The sequence below is a fragment of the Sparus aurata genome, chromosome 6, assembly GCF_900880675.1.
Source record: "Sparus aurata chromosome 6, fSpaAur1.1, whole genome shotgun sequence".
In the NCBI taxonomy this organism is placed as follows: Eukaryota; Metazoa; Chordata; class Actinopteri; order Spariformes; family Sparidae; genus Sparus; species Sparus aurata.
In genome coordinates, this window is record NC_044192.1 from 7851290 (window position 1) to 7868775 (window position 17486).

The 17486-nt window shown below is 40.3% G+C and overlaps 1 protein-coding gene across 16 annotated transcripts in view; it reads right to left on the reverse strand.

The window, feature by feature from the left end:
- The window catches only part of slmapa (sarcolemma associated protein a), a 60480-nt gene that overhangs the window by 27846 nt on the left and 15148 nt on the right, over positions 1-17486 (reverse strand). For 13 of the 16 annotated variants that reach the window (XM_030419185.1, XM_030419191.1, XM_030419190.1 and 10 more), the window contains 3 exons: positions 13416-13563; positions 11990-12062; positions 1384-1420 (listed from right to left, as the gene is read on the reverse strand). In XM_030419185.1, coding sequence (XP_030275045.1) covers positions 1384-1420; positions 11990-12062; positions 13416-13563 — 258 coding nt within the window. Of the gene's footprint in view, positions 1-1383; positions 1421-7993; positions 8277-11989; positions 12063-13415; positions 13564-14760; positions 15235-15258; positions 15509-17486 lie in introns of those variants that run through there. The other 3 variants (XM_030419193.1, XM_030419195.1, XM_030419200.1) reach the window with 3 other exon arrangements.

Here is a 17486-nt window from a genome sequence, read left to right on the forward strand (position 1 = left end):
ATACCACATGACACCAATGCCCAAACCTCGTTAGAGGCTGGAACCAACTGTCTGAATTCTTATACAGAGAAACCAAAACAATCATTTTGATTCATTTATATCTGATAATGCTTTTAAAGAAAATAATAATAAAAAAATATTGCTCTAAATTAAAATGTTACCAACATGACCTTTAAATGTTGTCTAAACCATTCATAATTTAAAAAATCTGTTCTTGTATCTCCATAGCAACAGGATTTCAATTTCTAGAGAACATTACATTTCCTGTTCTTACAGCATCAGAAACCACTTCAAGCTCTGCTCAGAGAACAAAGACATGCGGGACACTGATGATTAACTCTGATGAACCGTCATCATCTCAAGTTCAACTAAAATCACAGACTAGTCAACCGCAATGCTAACATGTTTTCTTAAGTTAATGTTAATGATACATGTAGCCCGCATGTCAAGGCCAGACAGTGTGTTGTTAGTGGTACGTAGAGTAATGACCACACCAGCATCTAATTAGCCCACAGTGACATTTGCAGGTAGGTTAACAAGCTGTTCAACGTTCTGCAGCTTAGCAGTTAATTAGCCATCTAGCCTTCAAACTGACATTAGTGGTTCACTTTTTCCAAGTGAATGTTTTCTTTGGTGGCTCAACTTGCTAAGGTGCAGAACAAGATGTGTGTTCATGTAAGTAAGATAAGCGGGAGACTTTGCACGATAGCTGATGTGGGTTGTTGTGGCTCCTGTGTTGAGTAACTGCTGTCTGGCTTTGTGTGTCTGTTCTGCTCTCCCTGTGATCATGTTACTGCTTCATTCAAAATCTGACTGCCTTTATTTAAATAAGGTCTTTATCTACAAAGACAGATACCACAATTGTACTCCTTTAAATTAAAGCAAAGCTACGGGGTGCCGACATAAAAACCAAAACATGTCAAATAATATTCGCTTCCTGTCGGTTTCTCATTTTTTCTCAAAGAAGAACACGGACCCGCTCATTAACAGAGTAAATATGTATGCTGTCAAATAAATGCAATCTAACTACAGTCCAACTTTAAGTAGTTTTAAACACCACAAGTCACAAAGCACTCAGAATGAGTGGTGGGAAAAAAACGTTGCCCCCTAAACCACATTAAAGACTTCTGTCGTGCAGCAGCAGAAACTGGCAGCAATCCCTGCATTCCTCTATCAGCTGACTACTCCACTCTGTCTGGGGGTGTGTGTGTGTGTGTGTGTGTGTGTGTGTGTGTGTGTGTGTGCAAAGAGTACTTGTGTGTGCCATCTACCCAACACACACACACATGCAGAGCTCCGTAACTGAGGACCATGCATGCAAATCTGGGCAGGGACAAACAACATGCACACGGGACGGGACAACACACACGCTTCTGTTCTTACCTTGTCTACAGGTAGTGGTAACGGAGTCTGGATGACACTGGAAAAGGAAGGAGAGGAGAAAACAGTTTGTCACCATGGAAACAGCAGGGAGGAGAGACACGTGGAGTAACCACGGCGACAGTAGAGTGGAAAAAAAAATGGTTCTCTCAGGTCTTGTGACACTCGTTTTTTTTTTCACCCTCTTGTTAAAGAAAAACCTCGTCTCAGCACATCGTTGAGACAGTCGTTGAGAAATCTAATCTTGACTTTCTCGACTCCACGTTGTTTCAAGGACTTATAAATATCTGTGAAGCTTCGTTTGTTTTTAAGAAGAAGCGCTGTAGTGAATGGACAAAGATGAACAAGCTTTGCAGAAAGGGTTTATCAGTGTGTTGTGGTTGTTGTGTGGAAGTGAGTTAACATCAATCACAGTCTGTTGATCATTAAACTGGACGGGGATTCCTTTAAGTACATCTAAAAGTCAGTGAGGGATGTGACAGCTCACACACACACACACACAGCAGCAGCCTGAGGCCAGTTTTCAGAATGAGTAAGCTTTACAAATGACAAGTCATACAATCTTTGCCTTTAGCGAGCTCAGCCAATCACAAAAGTGCACATATAATACGCCAGTCAATCAGGACCCAAGAGAACATTCAAAGCTCTCTACACATGAATATCTGTATTCAAGATAGGGTGAGGTGCAGAGCTCAGTGCAGAGGCAAGGTCTGTGATTACATCACCACATATAGCAAGTAAAGCAATGAGACATTTGGATAACAATAGAACAAGCTTTGCAAAGGCACCTGCAACATCTTCATTCAAAGAGGAAGATGAGTAAGAACCTGATAATCAAGAGGATTTAGGTTTGTAAAACCTTTTCATCCTTATCAATCACAAGTTGCTTTAAAATCGTATAACATACTAAAACATTTAGAAGTAGAATCTATAAATTCTCTCTGTAACTCAACCGTGAATTAGGAACCTGTCGTTGTTCCACTAAAATAAATTTTATGATTAACAATAAATAAATAAACAGGTGAATTTTTCCAGTAGCTATAATTCTCAGTATTTTTTATAGCCTGTTTAACAAGAGGGGAGGTCCCTTTTTAGACTGTATAGGAGTGATTTAAACACATAAATCAGATAAACCATATTCTCTTGATCCTGAATACAACAACTAGAAAAAGATGAGACTCCATGCGAGGTTTTTGCTCTCACGGCATTAAACCAGCAACACATCTCAGTCACATTGTCGGGAAAATTGGCCACCTTCAGTTTCTGCCCGACATCAGTGGATATATTATCTACAGGGCTGTATCGCACAACAACACAAGGTCACATGGGTTTGCTTTAGTGGGGGTGAAGATAATCCAGCATTCACCTGGGAACAGTCAGAGTTCAGGAATGAAGGTAAACTTGACTCTGAGAAAAATAAAAGCCTATTCTGTTAATGTGTAACGACCGACCAGCAGGTGAGGAGACTCCAACGGCTTTAACAGCAAATAAAAAGAAACGACACACTTTCCTCTTAATTCATAACACAAGACTGAAGACATCCATATTCAAATACTTGAAATACCTGTGTTCTGACGTCAATAATAATATAATTAACAACATTCAAATATAAGCAAATATGATGCAAGGTTGCAGGGGGACGGAGTCTATCCCAGCTGATGGGGGGGGAGGTCATTCAAAATCTGGCAAATAAGATTACTTGTGCTGAAACTGTTTTGTCAGGGGATTTAAATACGCTGCTTTTGTCTGTCAGAACTTTATTTTTGGAAGTTGTGTTAGCGATTAAGACATTGCTGAGGCCTTTACAAACAAAGACATTCCACGAGTTTGAATGATGTAACCAGATTTCGTAAATGAGTAGTTTGAGAGTAGCTGGTTGTTATTAAATACTTATGGAAGACTTTATAAATAGCTCTGGCAAATCCTGGTTATAATCTCATAATGTTTTTCTACTTCAGGAATAGAACAAGAGACAGCAAGAAAGAGACAAAGTAACAAACTTAAGGTGGAGCAAAACAAAAGCCAAAAAAGAGTTGCTGGTGCTGAAACCCTGGTTTTTAATGAATCTACAAAAGCTGAGACACCGCCAGAAAATAAAGGAGTTTGGTGGGAAAAGTACTTTCATTAGTGATCACTGCTTTGAACTCGAGGCCAAAGCTTCGCTAAGTGAATTGGATAAAAGATGCCTCAAAGGATAAGCCAATAATTTAAAAGGACTGTAGCACTTCTAGCACCAGCAGTGCAGGTTCTCTGCAGAGATCGGTTACTGCTGCTGCTGTTCTCCTCCAGTGTGACAAACTACTTCCAGAGACCGAAATCATCCATCACAGTAAACACCAGAGACCTTCTGTGATGTCACTGTGCTGAGTCCAGCGTTTTTACATCAGAGCTGCATTAACATTGAGCTCCGCTGTCTGTTTATCGCCTGGCACTCAGAAAGAATCTCAAATGTCCTCCAGGAAATAATCCTCCTCAGAATGTCGTCCTACAGACTTCACTCTTTCATCTTTTATCCTTTAAATAAGTCTCACGTGAGCTGTGAAAGCAGATCATCTCAGGCACAACATCTTCAGTGGCCTTTTGGCCTATTATCAGGGTCAAATGTTAAATAATAGCCTACATTTACCAGCAATTAAGCGCTTATTTTCTTGACTCCATCTTACTGTGTGGATCCAACACTTTGTTTCTGCTGCATTCATTAAGTCACAGCAGTCTGTAACACTTTAATTTTTCATCACCACAGCAACCACTATGGATAATGTTGTCTTTTTTTTTTTTCTCTTCAAATCACCACTACCTGCAGCTGCCCTGTCACTCAAACAGCATCATCACAGTCGGAGTCCACCTCATCATTACTTATTTATCTTATTCATGACTCAAACAGCACTTTTCCACTGTTGGAATTTGGCAACCTGTAACCCGGGGCTTCACACAACCTGAATTTATGACGTTGACTCATTGCTAGGTTTTTTACACATGCTTCCAGAGTATTTTACAAACAACGTGTCAGATGTAGGTCATGAAATACAGCAACAGTGGGACCAACCTCATCCTCTTTAGCCATGCTTGTAGCATCTCTTCAGGGATGGGAAGTGTTGGCATGTTTCTTGTTCAGTCGACCATTTTGGTCCAGACTGAAATATTTAAACTGTACACATTTTCTTGGCAATCCGTTTAACAGACATTCGTAATTTCAAAATATGAATGCAAATAATTTCAAGATGGCCTCATTTCTTCCTACACCCCGATGAGGTTCACATGAGGTTTTCAGTGAAATGCATCGACAACAATTGGATGGATTGTCGTTCACGTTCCCCTCAGGACGAATTAAAAATAACTTTGGAGATCACCTGATTTTTCATCTCGCAGCATCATGTATTTTTTTCATCAGTTAATTTGATGGGGACCGTACATGTAGGCATTGTTACATTTAATCAAAGTGCATACGATGCAATGTATATAGGACTTCCAGGCATAGCTAATTCGCAGTCCTTCTTAAATGGCATAGCAACTAAAAATTAGGCAGACAAAGACAATCAGATTGATTGTAATGGCAGAGAAATTGATTATCTGTAGTCGTAGCCCTAGGATAAATACGAGCTAAATGAATGACAATCCATTAGCCTCGGCTGCTTTTTGTGTTTGGTGCCAACTACTAAATGTACTAAAATATTATGGTGAACAGAGATGTACAAAATTGGACTTCTGTTGATATCCAATATGTAGATATTTCCCACGTAATCGGAAAGCACAACAAGTGTCCTCTGTAGTGGACTTGACATTATTATGCCTTATCTTATTGAGATGGCCCACTGGAAGATGTTGTCATATAATGCTTTTAAAAATGTACACAATCACTCAGCAAAATAAGGAAATTTGAAACATGGTTAGCATTATTTGTTAGTAATTTAAGCATCATCTTATCGTCTGTCTTATCAACAGAAATGCTCATTTTGTGCCTTTTAATGTTAAAGCCTAGCAGATACTGATGGTGAACATGTAAAATATTCTTTCCATTTAACATCAGCATGTTAGCAAGGTCGTGCTGATGTTGCCGTTGTGCCCATGTAGATTCTCGCAGAGCTGCTGGCATGACTGCAGACTCTTGGTCTCGTCATGTGCTGTTTGGTAGGCAAAAGAAGTAAACAGTTGTTTGTCTAACAACAATGGAACAAGTGTTTGGGCATCCTCGTGGTCTAGGGGTTTAAGACCCTAGCCACAACATCTCCTGTCCTAGTCTGGCCACAGACCTCTGGTGCAAATTGGTTAAGGGTGAGTTAAAAAGCTGAACTCAAAGCCCTGCAGCAGGTGTCCACAGCAGGCTCCGTCTACATCAAACAAATCACTAATTTTCAGTCATCGTCAAACGCTCACTGCAAAGAGCAGACCAGCACCACTCCAAAATATCCCATATTTAAATTTAAAAGCATTTTCTTTTTCATACTGAAAAAAATTCCACTTATAACATGACCTAAATTCACAGCTCTTCAACTATACCGCACAAGAACATCAAGTCTGCCCACACACACACACACACACACACACACACACACACACACACACACACACACACAGAAAGCAGCCGGTCTACAGGAATCAGTCATCCACACTAGATTTAGCTGAGTGTGTTCTACATGCAGTCCAGCAGAGAATGATGATGGAAAACACTGGCAGTAGTTTCCATCTGTGCCTTTCTCAGATATTTCTACCACAGATTTAGTTTTACAATCACACCACAACTCAGACCAGTCTTGGACAACTTGTTAGGCTGTTTTCAAGAACATTTTTAACTGCCAAACACATGGCTCAGCATCAAACTCATTGCTTATTGGCATTGAGAGAAAACCATCTGGAACACTGACTATCAAAAAACCGTAGAGTACCAGAAGCTTAAACTGTCACGCTAGGCAAGCTATTGAATCATTCTGGCATCAACACTAGTGCTAAAACCAGAGGTGGATCAATCAATTTGTCAAAAAACAGAAAAGCCACAACAATGATTAACAAGCAAGTCATGGGTGGTTGAAAACAATTCATACAAGAATCTACTGTTTACTCATAAATTTTGAAGTTGATGTATAAACAGAAAATATTGGTTTTCTAAATGTTAGTTAATGGTGCGATGATGACAGAACAAAAAAGGTGGAACTCAATTGTCAAGGCATCGTTGCACCCAGATGATCTGCAGCATGCACACATGCAACCATTTCTTTAATTTAACGACTGAATAATTAGCTTTGCAAGAAGTACTGTAGGCCTATACTGTGAATACTTTCTACACCATCACTAGGAGACTAACGCTATCAGTGCAAATCCCGATCAGTACTAACAAAGAAGACCAGCTGACACACACACACTGCAGGAATGAGCAACTTAAAATAAATCAAACTTATCTTTTTTTCAATTGAGAATCGTTTTGCATTATTCTGAATCAGACACCCAAGAATCAGAACTGAATCGTACTAAGAGATTACCATAGATTTACACCATTATGCTTAACTAACAACTTATCAATGAAACATGCGAAACATTTGCATTCTCAACTTCTCAAGTGTGATGATATGATGATTTTCTCTGTTTTAAATCATTGTAAATCATAGATCTTTAATTTCTCACTTGCAAAGCGTCTCATCTCACTCTCTAAATGGATTAAAGAATTGTTCCTAACTCAACCTCTGGAGAAGATAACGTCAATCATCAAATGTTTACATTTATTCCATGAAAATATTTGGTCAAGTGTGGTTTTAAGGGTCAGAGTTTGTAACCGTGAAGTCTCAGCTACACTGTGTGTTTCTGTTGTTGTATACTGAGGAAAGGAGGAAACAAATATAGAAAATTGCCGCAACATTCAAAAAACCTGCAGGCGGAACAAACACAAACCTGGTCCACCAGTTCAAAATGTCATGCAGCAACAAGTTCAAGTAAGCAAAGTCACACATGCTGTCACAAGAGTGAATCTCCTCATTTGTATGGAGCCTACATCAGATAATAATAATGGAAGCAGGAATTAAAAAAAAGCCTAAAGTTAACAGTATGGAAGCATTTTGGATAACTCACGCTCATCACAAAGACATATATTCACTTCAAGGACATAACACCTACTAAAGAGTTGCTTTTGCTTTCACTCTGAATTTCTAGCCTATTAAAACTTGATTTGATCTGACTTTTTGTTCATTTAGATTTATCATTTTATACTGTTTTATTTGGTTTCTGTATTATTTGTGTTTCCAAAGGCAGCAACTGTTAAAAACATTGTGAAGCCATGAAACTGGATTTTTCCTGAGACTATAATCGTTGCATCCCTCGCTTGAACCATCTTCACTCCTATGAGTCAGTCACCCGAACACACCAAAAGAAACCAGCGCCGTGTTTATATCTTGCAGCAAGTGTCAAGCGCTTCAAACTTCCAGCTTCATTCTATGACAGGATATAGATAATCTGCTGCCCCTTAAACAAATATAATTAGCCATTCAAGCTTCCTATTGGGATGGAACACAAATCTTTACTACAATATATAGCTATAAAGCTTAACGAACAAATCAGCAGCATGTCCTGGCCTGATCAGCTTAAACCTAAAAATCCTGGTACAGATTCTGAACAGCAGAGACGTTACCTGTCAGGACTTCTTCCTGCGTGTCCGCTGGTGATCTGTCACAGGACAAAGTTCACTGTTCGGCCTCTATCTCAGCCTGACTCCGCTACTACAGTGAGAAAATGGATCCTTCCTTGTAACTTCATTCTCCCTACTAGTTTCAGGCCGAACAGCTGACTCCTCTCTTTTCCACAGCGTGAATGAAGTCATCCCATAACACAAACTTTCTTTCTTTCTACTCTTTGCTCCTCCTCTCCTCCGAGCAAAACAGATGATTTTCCTCTTTTGACTTGTGCAAGTTACTGTAGCTCCACCTCTCCTGGCACTCACAGTGAGGAAACGAACTCCTCTCTGCAGCAGCTATAGCTCTTCGCTGCCTTTATGGTATGTGGGAGGCAAAGGGTGTGCTGGATAACTAACCTGCCACTGGATGAGGGGGTGGAGTCATCCTTTTTCTAAGACTCATCCGCTTATATCATTGAAAAGCTCCACTCACCTGGGAGAGAGCAGTGCGTGTGAAAATGAAACATCCCGTCTCACCACTTGACCGTGAGTGTATGTGTGTGACAGTGTGTGTGGTTAAAGGAAATATGTCAAGTGATAACACTGATAAGAGAAAACAAAAGAGAGTTATTGTCATGAACAAAGCAGTGACTGTAGATAAACAGTGGTTAAACCAGAAACAGGTCTGAATTCTATTACAGAGTCATATTTTCACCAGATAGAAGTCACGCTTCCTACGCAGAAACTGTAACTGTGAAACTTCAAATAAAGCAGAGTCAGAGCTGTAAATTATAACTTGCACTAACTTGTTAACTGGATCTTTTTGTACTGCTCTCCACTTGATGTGTCACCACATTAATAATATAACATGAAAGAATGACTCCACACTGAATCATTGAATCACAGCAGCAGAAACCTGCTGCACGTTTTCAAACTTCTCTGGCCATGCCCCAATCAATGATGTCACAGCAGGTGTTTTAAGTTAGATGGAAACCAAAATAATATGGGTGTGTTCACACATTTTGTTCAATCTGTCACTGCTTTTTATTCTACATACAAACTAAAAGGAAGTGGCTGGAGGAGCTCAGACTTCAGCTAATGAAAGACATGTGTACAACATGCGTTAGTAGAAAATGTAAACCTTTCATCACAGAGCAGAGCTCAAAAGGTCATTTCATCTTTCTTTTGATGTTTCAGGTTCACACCTTCACAGTTGTAATGCACAGATTTTTTCTCCAGTATAAATACAGATGCTCTGCTCACACACAGACAGCGACTGCACAAAGCTGCAACTGGCAGACCTCCAGATAGTTAATGCTAACACCAGGGAGCAGAGACATTCTTCAGCTATTAATAAAACTGTCTGATTTAGCTTCACATCACTCTCTCTCTACAGCAGTACATTATAGAGACAGGGCAGCATAGACTTAAATACAGTTGGCAGCAGGGCTGTCCTTGATTAAAGAAAATGTACATTAACAAAAAAAAAAAAATGACATGCTGGAGAAAGTTAAAGTTACTTGGACAGTGAGTGGAATCACTGATATTTAAGCATATGATGGTGTTATTAGGGATCGACAGATATGGATTTTTTAGGGCCGATGCCGACACCGATTTTTTTTCATCAGCCTTTGCCGATGATCGATACGGACTGCTAATTTTCTTGAGCCGATACTACTTTTGCTCCCTCAATTTACGTCATAAAAATTACACAATGATGCTAACAAATGTTACGAGTCTTAATTTAAAAAAAAGGAAGATTTATTGAAAAAAATGTGAGGTAAAACAAGAACAAATAAACAATATTTAACAAATATTAAAAACAGGTGAGGTAGAACAGTGCTCTGTGAAATGCTGCCACACTGGATTGGTTTTCTGCTCTGCCATTTCTTGCAGCGTCTCCAGCAACACGGAGCTGCCTGTGGACGCCTGTCTGTAAATACTGCTGGATCGGCGAACGCAGCAGCCCGCATTGGCCGATGCCGATACACGTAAAAAACGCAAAAATCGGCCAATAATATGGGCTAGCCGATGTATCGGTCTATCACTAGGTGTTATTTCTGATGTTTTGTCCCGAAAAGGGATGTTTATAATTAAATGACGATTGACTAAACAATAAAAGTTTCATTAGCATGAAGATTATATTAACTGGGCCTTTTACTATTGCTTTATTTGTGAGCCATTTATCTGTGCACATGTTTTCAATATGATAAATTGTGAGGCTACACTTCAAAACACTACCAGCTGAATAAGAAGGTGCTGTTAACATTGATGATGTGTTTGTGGTTTGAGTTAATCCATGATAAGATGAATGGCCACATGTCTTCATCAAAGCAGCTCACCGCTGCTGCATATGTGACCAGTCTTCCCATCAACACCAAAGATTTGTAAAAATGATCCTAAAAATAGCTTGTTTGCATGTGATGTCTCATCATTCTGTTGCTATGCCGCAAAGTCAAATTATTGACATGTAGAGATACACAAGAGATTCCTTGATGAGACACAGAAAGCACTTTGACAAACTCTCAAAATGCTTTTGGTTTTCATTACTGAAAGTTGCCCAGATGTTTGTCTGTCGTAGAGAGGAGTGGAGTGGGATCATGCTCGTTTCCATCCTTTGGGAAGTTAGAGTTGTTTTTTTTATTGTTTCTCTCCTTTACTTTGCTGGAGTTTGTGCCTCTGTAACTATTAATAAACAAAATGAAGCAATAATATGTAATAAGTTATCATGTCTATTCTGCCCTCCATCTGAATCTCATTTCAACAAGGTGACTGCAAACAACCCATTTCATGAACAAGTTGTTGCATACGATTCAGCCCTGAACGTAGACATGCTCGTGTTCTCTTCGGTTAAATTTTTTATAATAGTGTTTCAAATGTCATGTCGCTTGTAGTGAGGAACCTACGGAGAATCATCCTCGGCATCCGCAGCCCCCCTCGGCTTCACATAGCTCAACTCCACCATTTTGGTTCCCTCTAACTGCTCTCACAGTGTCCTTTTCATCGAAAAAGCACAGATACTTTCAAGTGTAGACTCCCATCTCGGAACCAAAGGTCAATCAGACAGAGTTAGCACCCAGCTGGTGAACTTCTGGAGACATTTAGCATTTGAACAGCCAGATATTTTCTTCAGGAGTTGATAGAGACTTAAAACTGAGCTAAAATAAGATGAAATGCTTAAATGGTCTAAAGAGTCTCCATCAAACTGTTCTTCATCACAAACCGCAGCAGCAGAACTGTCCCAGAACTCTTTCTTTTAGTCAGTATTCATGTAGGTCAGGATGCTCGTCTGTTTTCCAGACTGAAAGCTGGACAGCAGGGCAGCAGATGGCACTGCCCACCATGGCACCGTGCCCCAGCATCACACACACACACACACACAGAATCCACATGGTAACTATAGCAGCCAATTACAAACACACACAAACACACTCAGGTGGGACTCCCAATACAGTAGGAAGTTCCATGCTGGGTCAGCTGCTGGTCTACATTTAACTGTACAAACAAACACACACACAAACAAACACACACACGGAACAACAATGTGTGAACAGAATATGTTTTTTTCCCAAAGCCTCAGCAGGAATTTATGTAAACATCAAATGACCCCTCGTCAAACATCAACAACAGTTTTCAAATGTTGTTATAAAGATCAAAAACAGGAACACACACAAACATGCACACACACCATTTCCCACACAGCTCGTTAACAAAATGGCTGTCCTCATCAACAACTAGACTGACACTAATCACATCACCATGCAAGCAGAAACTTTGGCTGCTCACACACACACACACACACACACACACACACACACACACACTAACAGAATCATTTACAGCAACCAGAGAACTATTAATATCCGCCCACTGGTTCATTCTGTGTCCAATGATAATGTTGAATAAATATAATAAATCACAATATCTCATTGAAGCCGTCTAACCACAAAGACAGTTTGTGAGGGATCAATATGACAGATTCATGGATCAGTATTAACCAATGAGAATGCTTACTCGCTTCGTCGGCGTGCCTCCATCCCATCAGGTAGGAAGAGTTTGATTGTTGACACGATGCAGCCATGAGTGACTGGAAAAACAGACAGACAACCACCATGTTAATGTACAACACTTGATTAACGGTGGTCAGTTCTGAGTCAACATCATGTTGGGAGAAACTAGCTCTAGAATTACATTCTTCATGGTCAGTGAATATGTGGAGAGAAGTCCTGAAATACATGAGTACGTTTTTTAGATTTTACACCATTCAGATGGACAGAGTAGCTGTGTTCACATGAACTCTCATATTTTACTAATAATTGGAAATTTTGCTCAGAGACTGGCCCGGTTTGGCCTTATCAAAGGGCATCCCAATCAGGTTTAGACCCTTGGTAATCCATTGAGTAGGAAAATACATGCTCCTAATGACCATGTAAACCCTTTAGTTATTTTAGTGTCCATGCACACAGTTCAGATGGAATCTCAAATCAGAATAATTTCATTGGGCTTTAAGAAATATTGTCTGTGTAACCACTGCTTGACTACAAGGCTCCAGGAAAATCTCACAAGTGCTGTACTGTTCACAATACAAGACATGATTGTCCCAGAGCGTTGTCATGTTGATGTGGGGGCGCAAAACCTAAACAACTGATCTCTGTACTGATTTATACATTCTTCCAATGATTGCCATCTTCAATAAAAACACGCGTGTTGTCACGGTCAGTGTGTGTGCTCCCCCCTGCCCGAAGCTTGCTCTTTTGCTGTTCATGTTACATTCAACTAGTCCATGCTTTTGTCCGTTTGAGACTTAAATTTTTTACAAGATGCACACACTGCAATCCCGGTTCAGTGATTTGCTCAAGGACAGTTTGATACGAGTCACAACAATATGGAAACTTAACAATGTAACAACAATGAACAGAGAACCAACCAATTGGAAACTAATTACTGTCCAAAAATGCATGTAAAATGTTAAATTGGACAGCAACACAGTATCATTAAACTCTTTGGGGGGCTTTGGAACTGTAGAGTGGAGTCACTCTGAAAAATTGATGTGACCAGGGTAACCTGTAATAGTAGTGTAACAGTCTAATATGAATGAGGTCCAGTGCAGGTTGAATGCACATTGGGTCCAGAATAAAAGGGTATTAGTGGAGCTGAAAATCTGACCTCAATTTTTACTATGCACAGCATGTTGTCTATGACCTAAGCAAAATGAGCCCCCAGGTACCCTTGAGGTTTAGTCAAGTGTAATTTATTTCACCGTTGTATTTGTGCATCAACAACTACAAGGCTGGTAGAGGAAAGAAAAACATTTCTCCGGTCAGCTATCTTTGACTCTTTCCATTCTGCATCTCTCTCAGCATCCTGTGAAACAGAGTTTGAGTGTACTGAACGTACTAATTTTAACACGTTACTGCGTGGTAATATATTGCGTATATACCTTTGCGTGTGTTCTCAGTGACGTCGACGCCAAACTGAATGATGTCGCCGGAGAGAACCTCGCAGGGCGGACTCTCCTCTGAGCCGCGACTCAACCTCTGGCTGTTGATGAACGTCCCGTTGCTGCTTTTAGTGTCCTGCAGGTAGAACTAAAACACACAGAAAAAACACAGCAGGTCAGAACCATGTGAAGACAACGGATAATTGTATTTGTTGAGATGAAGCAGAATTAAGTTCAAACCATAGAAAACATATGATTCATGATGACAGTAAACGTTCAGCTGCAGCTCATAACGAAATAGTAATTTTCATATTAGTGCTTATGCTGAATGACAACAGCCATTTCCAGAGTGCAGACAGAAGTTGCGGTTTGGTTCATAACCCGGTGTAGGTGAGAGTTCAGTTCAACAGGTGAATATAAACAAATCCATGAAGACTGTTTCCTTTCATTTACTTTGAACAGACAGTGGGGCAAATATCATAGACGTATAAAATCCTCTTGATGGGGACCGATGTAGCATTACGCCCACTTGCAACTTTGGTTTACTATTTCATTGTATAATAAGACACAAACATTTCTGTTTTACAATGTATGAACACCAAACACCTTCCCAAAAGGCACCTCTTATACTGTCAAACTAAAAATATAGATATTATAATAAAAACTAAAACATGTGCACCTAAACAACCTTCTATTGCTCCACAGTGGAGCAACGCCAACACACCATCCTCGTCTTAGCCAAAACTCTGTCTCTCTCTGTTGCTGCGGTAGCTGATCAGGAGCAATCAATTGTTCCAAAACAACTGATTTTGGGAGCGCATGTCTTCCAGCTCTTTTTGCATTCACCATAGTGTGACTGTCTCGCACGCCAATCAGCATGTTGTGCCTATCTTTGCACATGCTACTAACAGCATACAGCTCAAGTTTCCGCGTGGGAGTCACACCATGTAGTCTGATGTGGCTTCATACGGGCAGTGACTGTGAACCCAGATTTGTTCCGCTGACGCAAACACTGAGATAACAATCCATTCAAAAAATGCGCTTTTCCAAGGTATCTAAATATATCCAAGTAATCTATAATCTGTATGGGCTAAAAGGATAGCAAAAATGTACATCGTCTGCCTGTCAACAGTCATAATCTAAAAAACATCTTTAAGAACTGCAAGCTGTCTTGACTGCATGTTTTTTCTTGTTGTTGTTGCAATACTGCACCTGGCCACCAGGATAGACTGCAAGCAACTCTGACCAACTATCCAGCTCTATTAATACATCCATGGATACACAATACATAAAGAGGTTACTCGTATTTGTGGATTTGTTACTACTTTCACAATTAACTCATTACCATTTCCTTCATGTCAGCACTTAGAGCTGTGTCCAACTTCTTCATAATTCAATCATTAGGCAATACTATAGTTCACAGACCAGAAATAAATAATGATACTGACAATGCAGCAACATTTCACATCATTTGGAAGCACTTGGACACAGTCACAAATCACGAATCAATGAGGACGACAACAAATACAACAGAGAAACACACACAACAAGAATCTCTGTGACTTCTGTGACAAGAATCTCATAATTCAGAGAGCACACAGACGCTGAAATCATTCACAGACACAGAAATGAAGAGTGACACACACACACACACACACAAACACAGATGTACAAACACATATCAGGCAAAAAACTGCACACAAACAGACAGTAATTAAAAGCTAACATTCAAACACAAACCTCACACACAAGCATAAATAAACGGGAGAACGCTAGAACACAGACACAGTATGGTATAAATTACACTACACACACACACACACACACACGCACACACACACACAGTTAGCGATCTGATCTGGATGCCTGAGGCCTGTCTGTCTGTCGTTCCAGGAGTTTCATTCATCAGATCTCAGCTCTCCGTCATGACTGAAACCCACTGTCGATCTACCAGAGAGAGAGACTGAACACTGAAGAGAGGAGGGAGGGACTGAAGGAGGAAAAAACAAAAAACGAGAGAGAGAGAGCTGCCGAAACGGACTGGTTGACTTCGCTGTTTATCCTGCTGCAGTGTGCCACGAAAAGCTACCAATTCACAGATCATGATAGCTATACACACACATATACACACACACAGACAGTTACCTCCTGTCCCCATGGTAACCTGGAGACAGGGAGGGAGGGACCTAACTATAGAGCTTTTCACCCAGCAACAACACACTCATACACACACGCACACACTATGCGTCACATAACTCACATATGGCTCTCACACACTTTTATCTCGTATGTCTCTGACACACACACGCGCGCACACACACACACACACACACCATGGCGTCATCGACCTGGGAGCAGCAGACTGTTGGTTTTATCTCAGTCACGCAAACGTCATCGGCATACATGATCTAATAAAGCGTTTGGACATGTTGATATTAACTTGTTTCACGGCTTTATAAGAAATATGTCGTACAGCCCCTCGGTCCTGTCAAATCTATAGCTATAGTTTTTAGTTTTGCCGCTTTCATTTCCCACAAAGTGTGTTGCAGTGACATTACTGTGTGCACAGAAACATGTGAAATTAAGGTACTGCAGAATTTCAATAAGTTTCATCTTTCCTGTAATATTTTGGTTTTAGCCTGCTACGTAGTCGTGTTCATGGATATTGCACATCAACAATACGTCATCCATGATTGTTTACAAGCCAAGCTCAAACTGTGACGGCAAGTTTGTGAGCAAAGGTACGATGAGAATTTCAAACACTATCAGGAAGAGAAGTACATAACAGCAGGAGAACTAATGGCTTCTTACTTAGCACTGTTTAAGCCTCCACAGCACCTGCCAACGTTAGCAACGGCACAAACCAGTAGGCTGAATAGAGCAGGCCTGTATTTTAACATCAGTCTAACAGCCTAATACCTTTTTTTGAGATTGTAGATTGCATCAGAAGTTTAAGAAACGCTGCATTACATCAATACAACACAAATAAATCACCTGGAAAGCTTGTGCTGCTTGACAGAATTTGAAAAAAGGCAACAGTCAATAGCTAACAGGAACAAGTACAGGCGCAGTGAAATGACCACAAGGGTGCAGGTCTCTAAATCTGAGAAAAACATTTGTTCAGGAGGGTGGTGGGCGGATGAAAATGTGTAAATGTACTTACTGGATGTGTATTGTGCAATAAGACCTGTGGGTAAAGGTTTACTAACCTGTGAATCACTGGGATGTTTTCACCTTCAACAGACAGCACTTTCCATACTTAAAAATTCAGCAGACAGATAAAAGCTTATTTGGCCTTCGGAGGAGTTCCCAGTATCCTTCTCTCACTTCCAGGTTGGTGTCTGATCTCAATTTGTGTTTGATCTGACAAACTAAGTTTAACACCTAACCCTAGTGACTCTCACAGGAAACCCCTTTCATTTCCACATACAAACGATGGCTTTGTGCTGAATCACCGTTGCTTCATTTCCTCATTTATCAGAGTTTCAGCGCCGACTGACAATGAACTTTGGCTGCTGATGGATAATGTCACCTCAGTCATTTTCTCACTCCGCAGTAACCCCAGCTGATAAACTATGAAGCACACACAGGCCACCAGCAATATGGGCAGAATTCAGCGGCTGACATTAAACTCAATAGAATGAATAAATAAATGACAGATTTATTGTTTAGCTTGGGTAACTCAGGTGGGCTTGCTGGCTGTTTTTTTTTTAAATGGCAAGTTCAGGTGTGATGCTCTGACAGTTGATCTGATCTTCCCTTCCAAATCGTCAACACAGAATATCACAGAGAACTTCACTGATTGGTTGACTTACTGACACACTAACCATAGATATGAGCTGAGATTTCCTGTGTTTGACAGACCATGAGGGAAAAAACTTGTTCCCTGTTCAGTCAACTGGTAAACTGCCAAATACCAACATCTTGCTTCTGTCTCCTTCACATCCTTCACAAGTTTTGAAATCACTCCCACCCCAGTAGATAAAAACAAACACAATTTTGGTTAATTACAACTTTAGTCTAGATGGGTAATCCTTTTGTTTCTCCTCCAACTAAACTTGTCTGACCTGG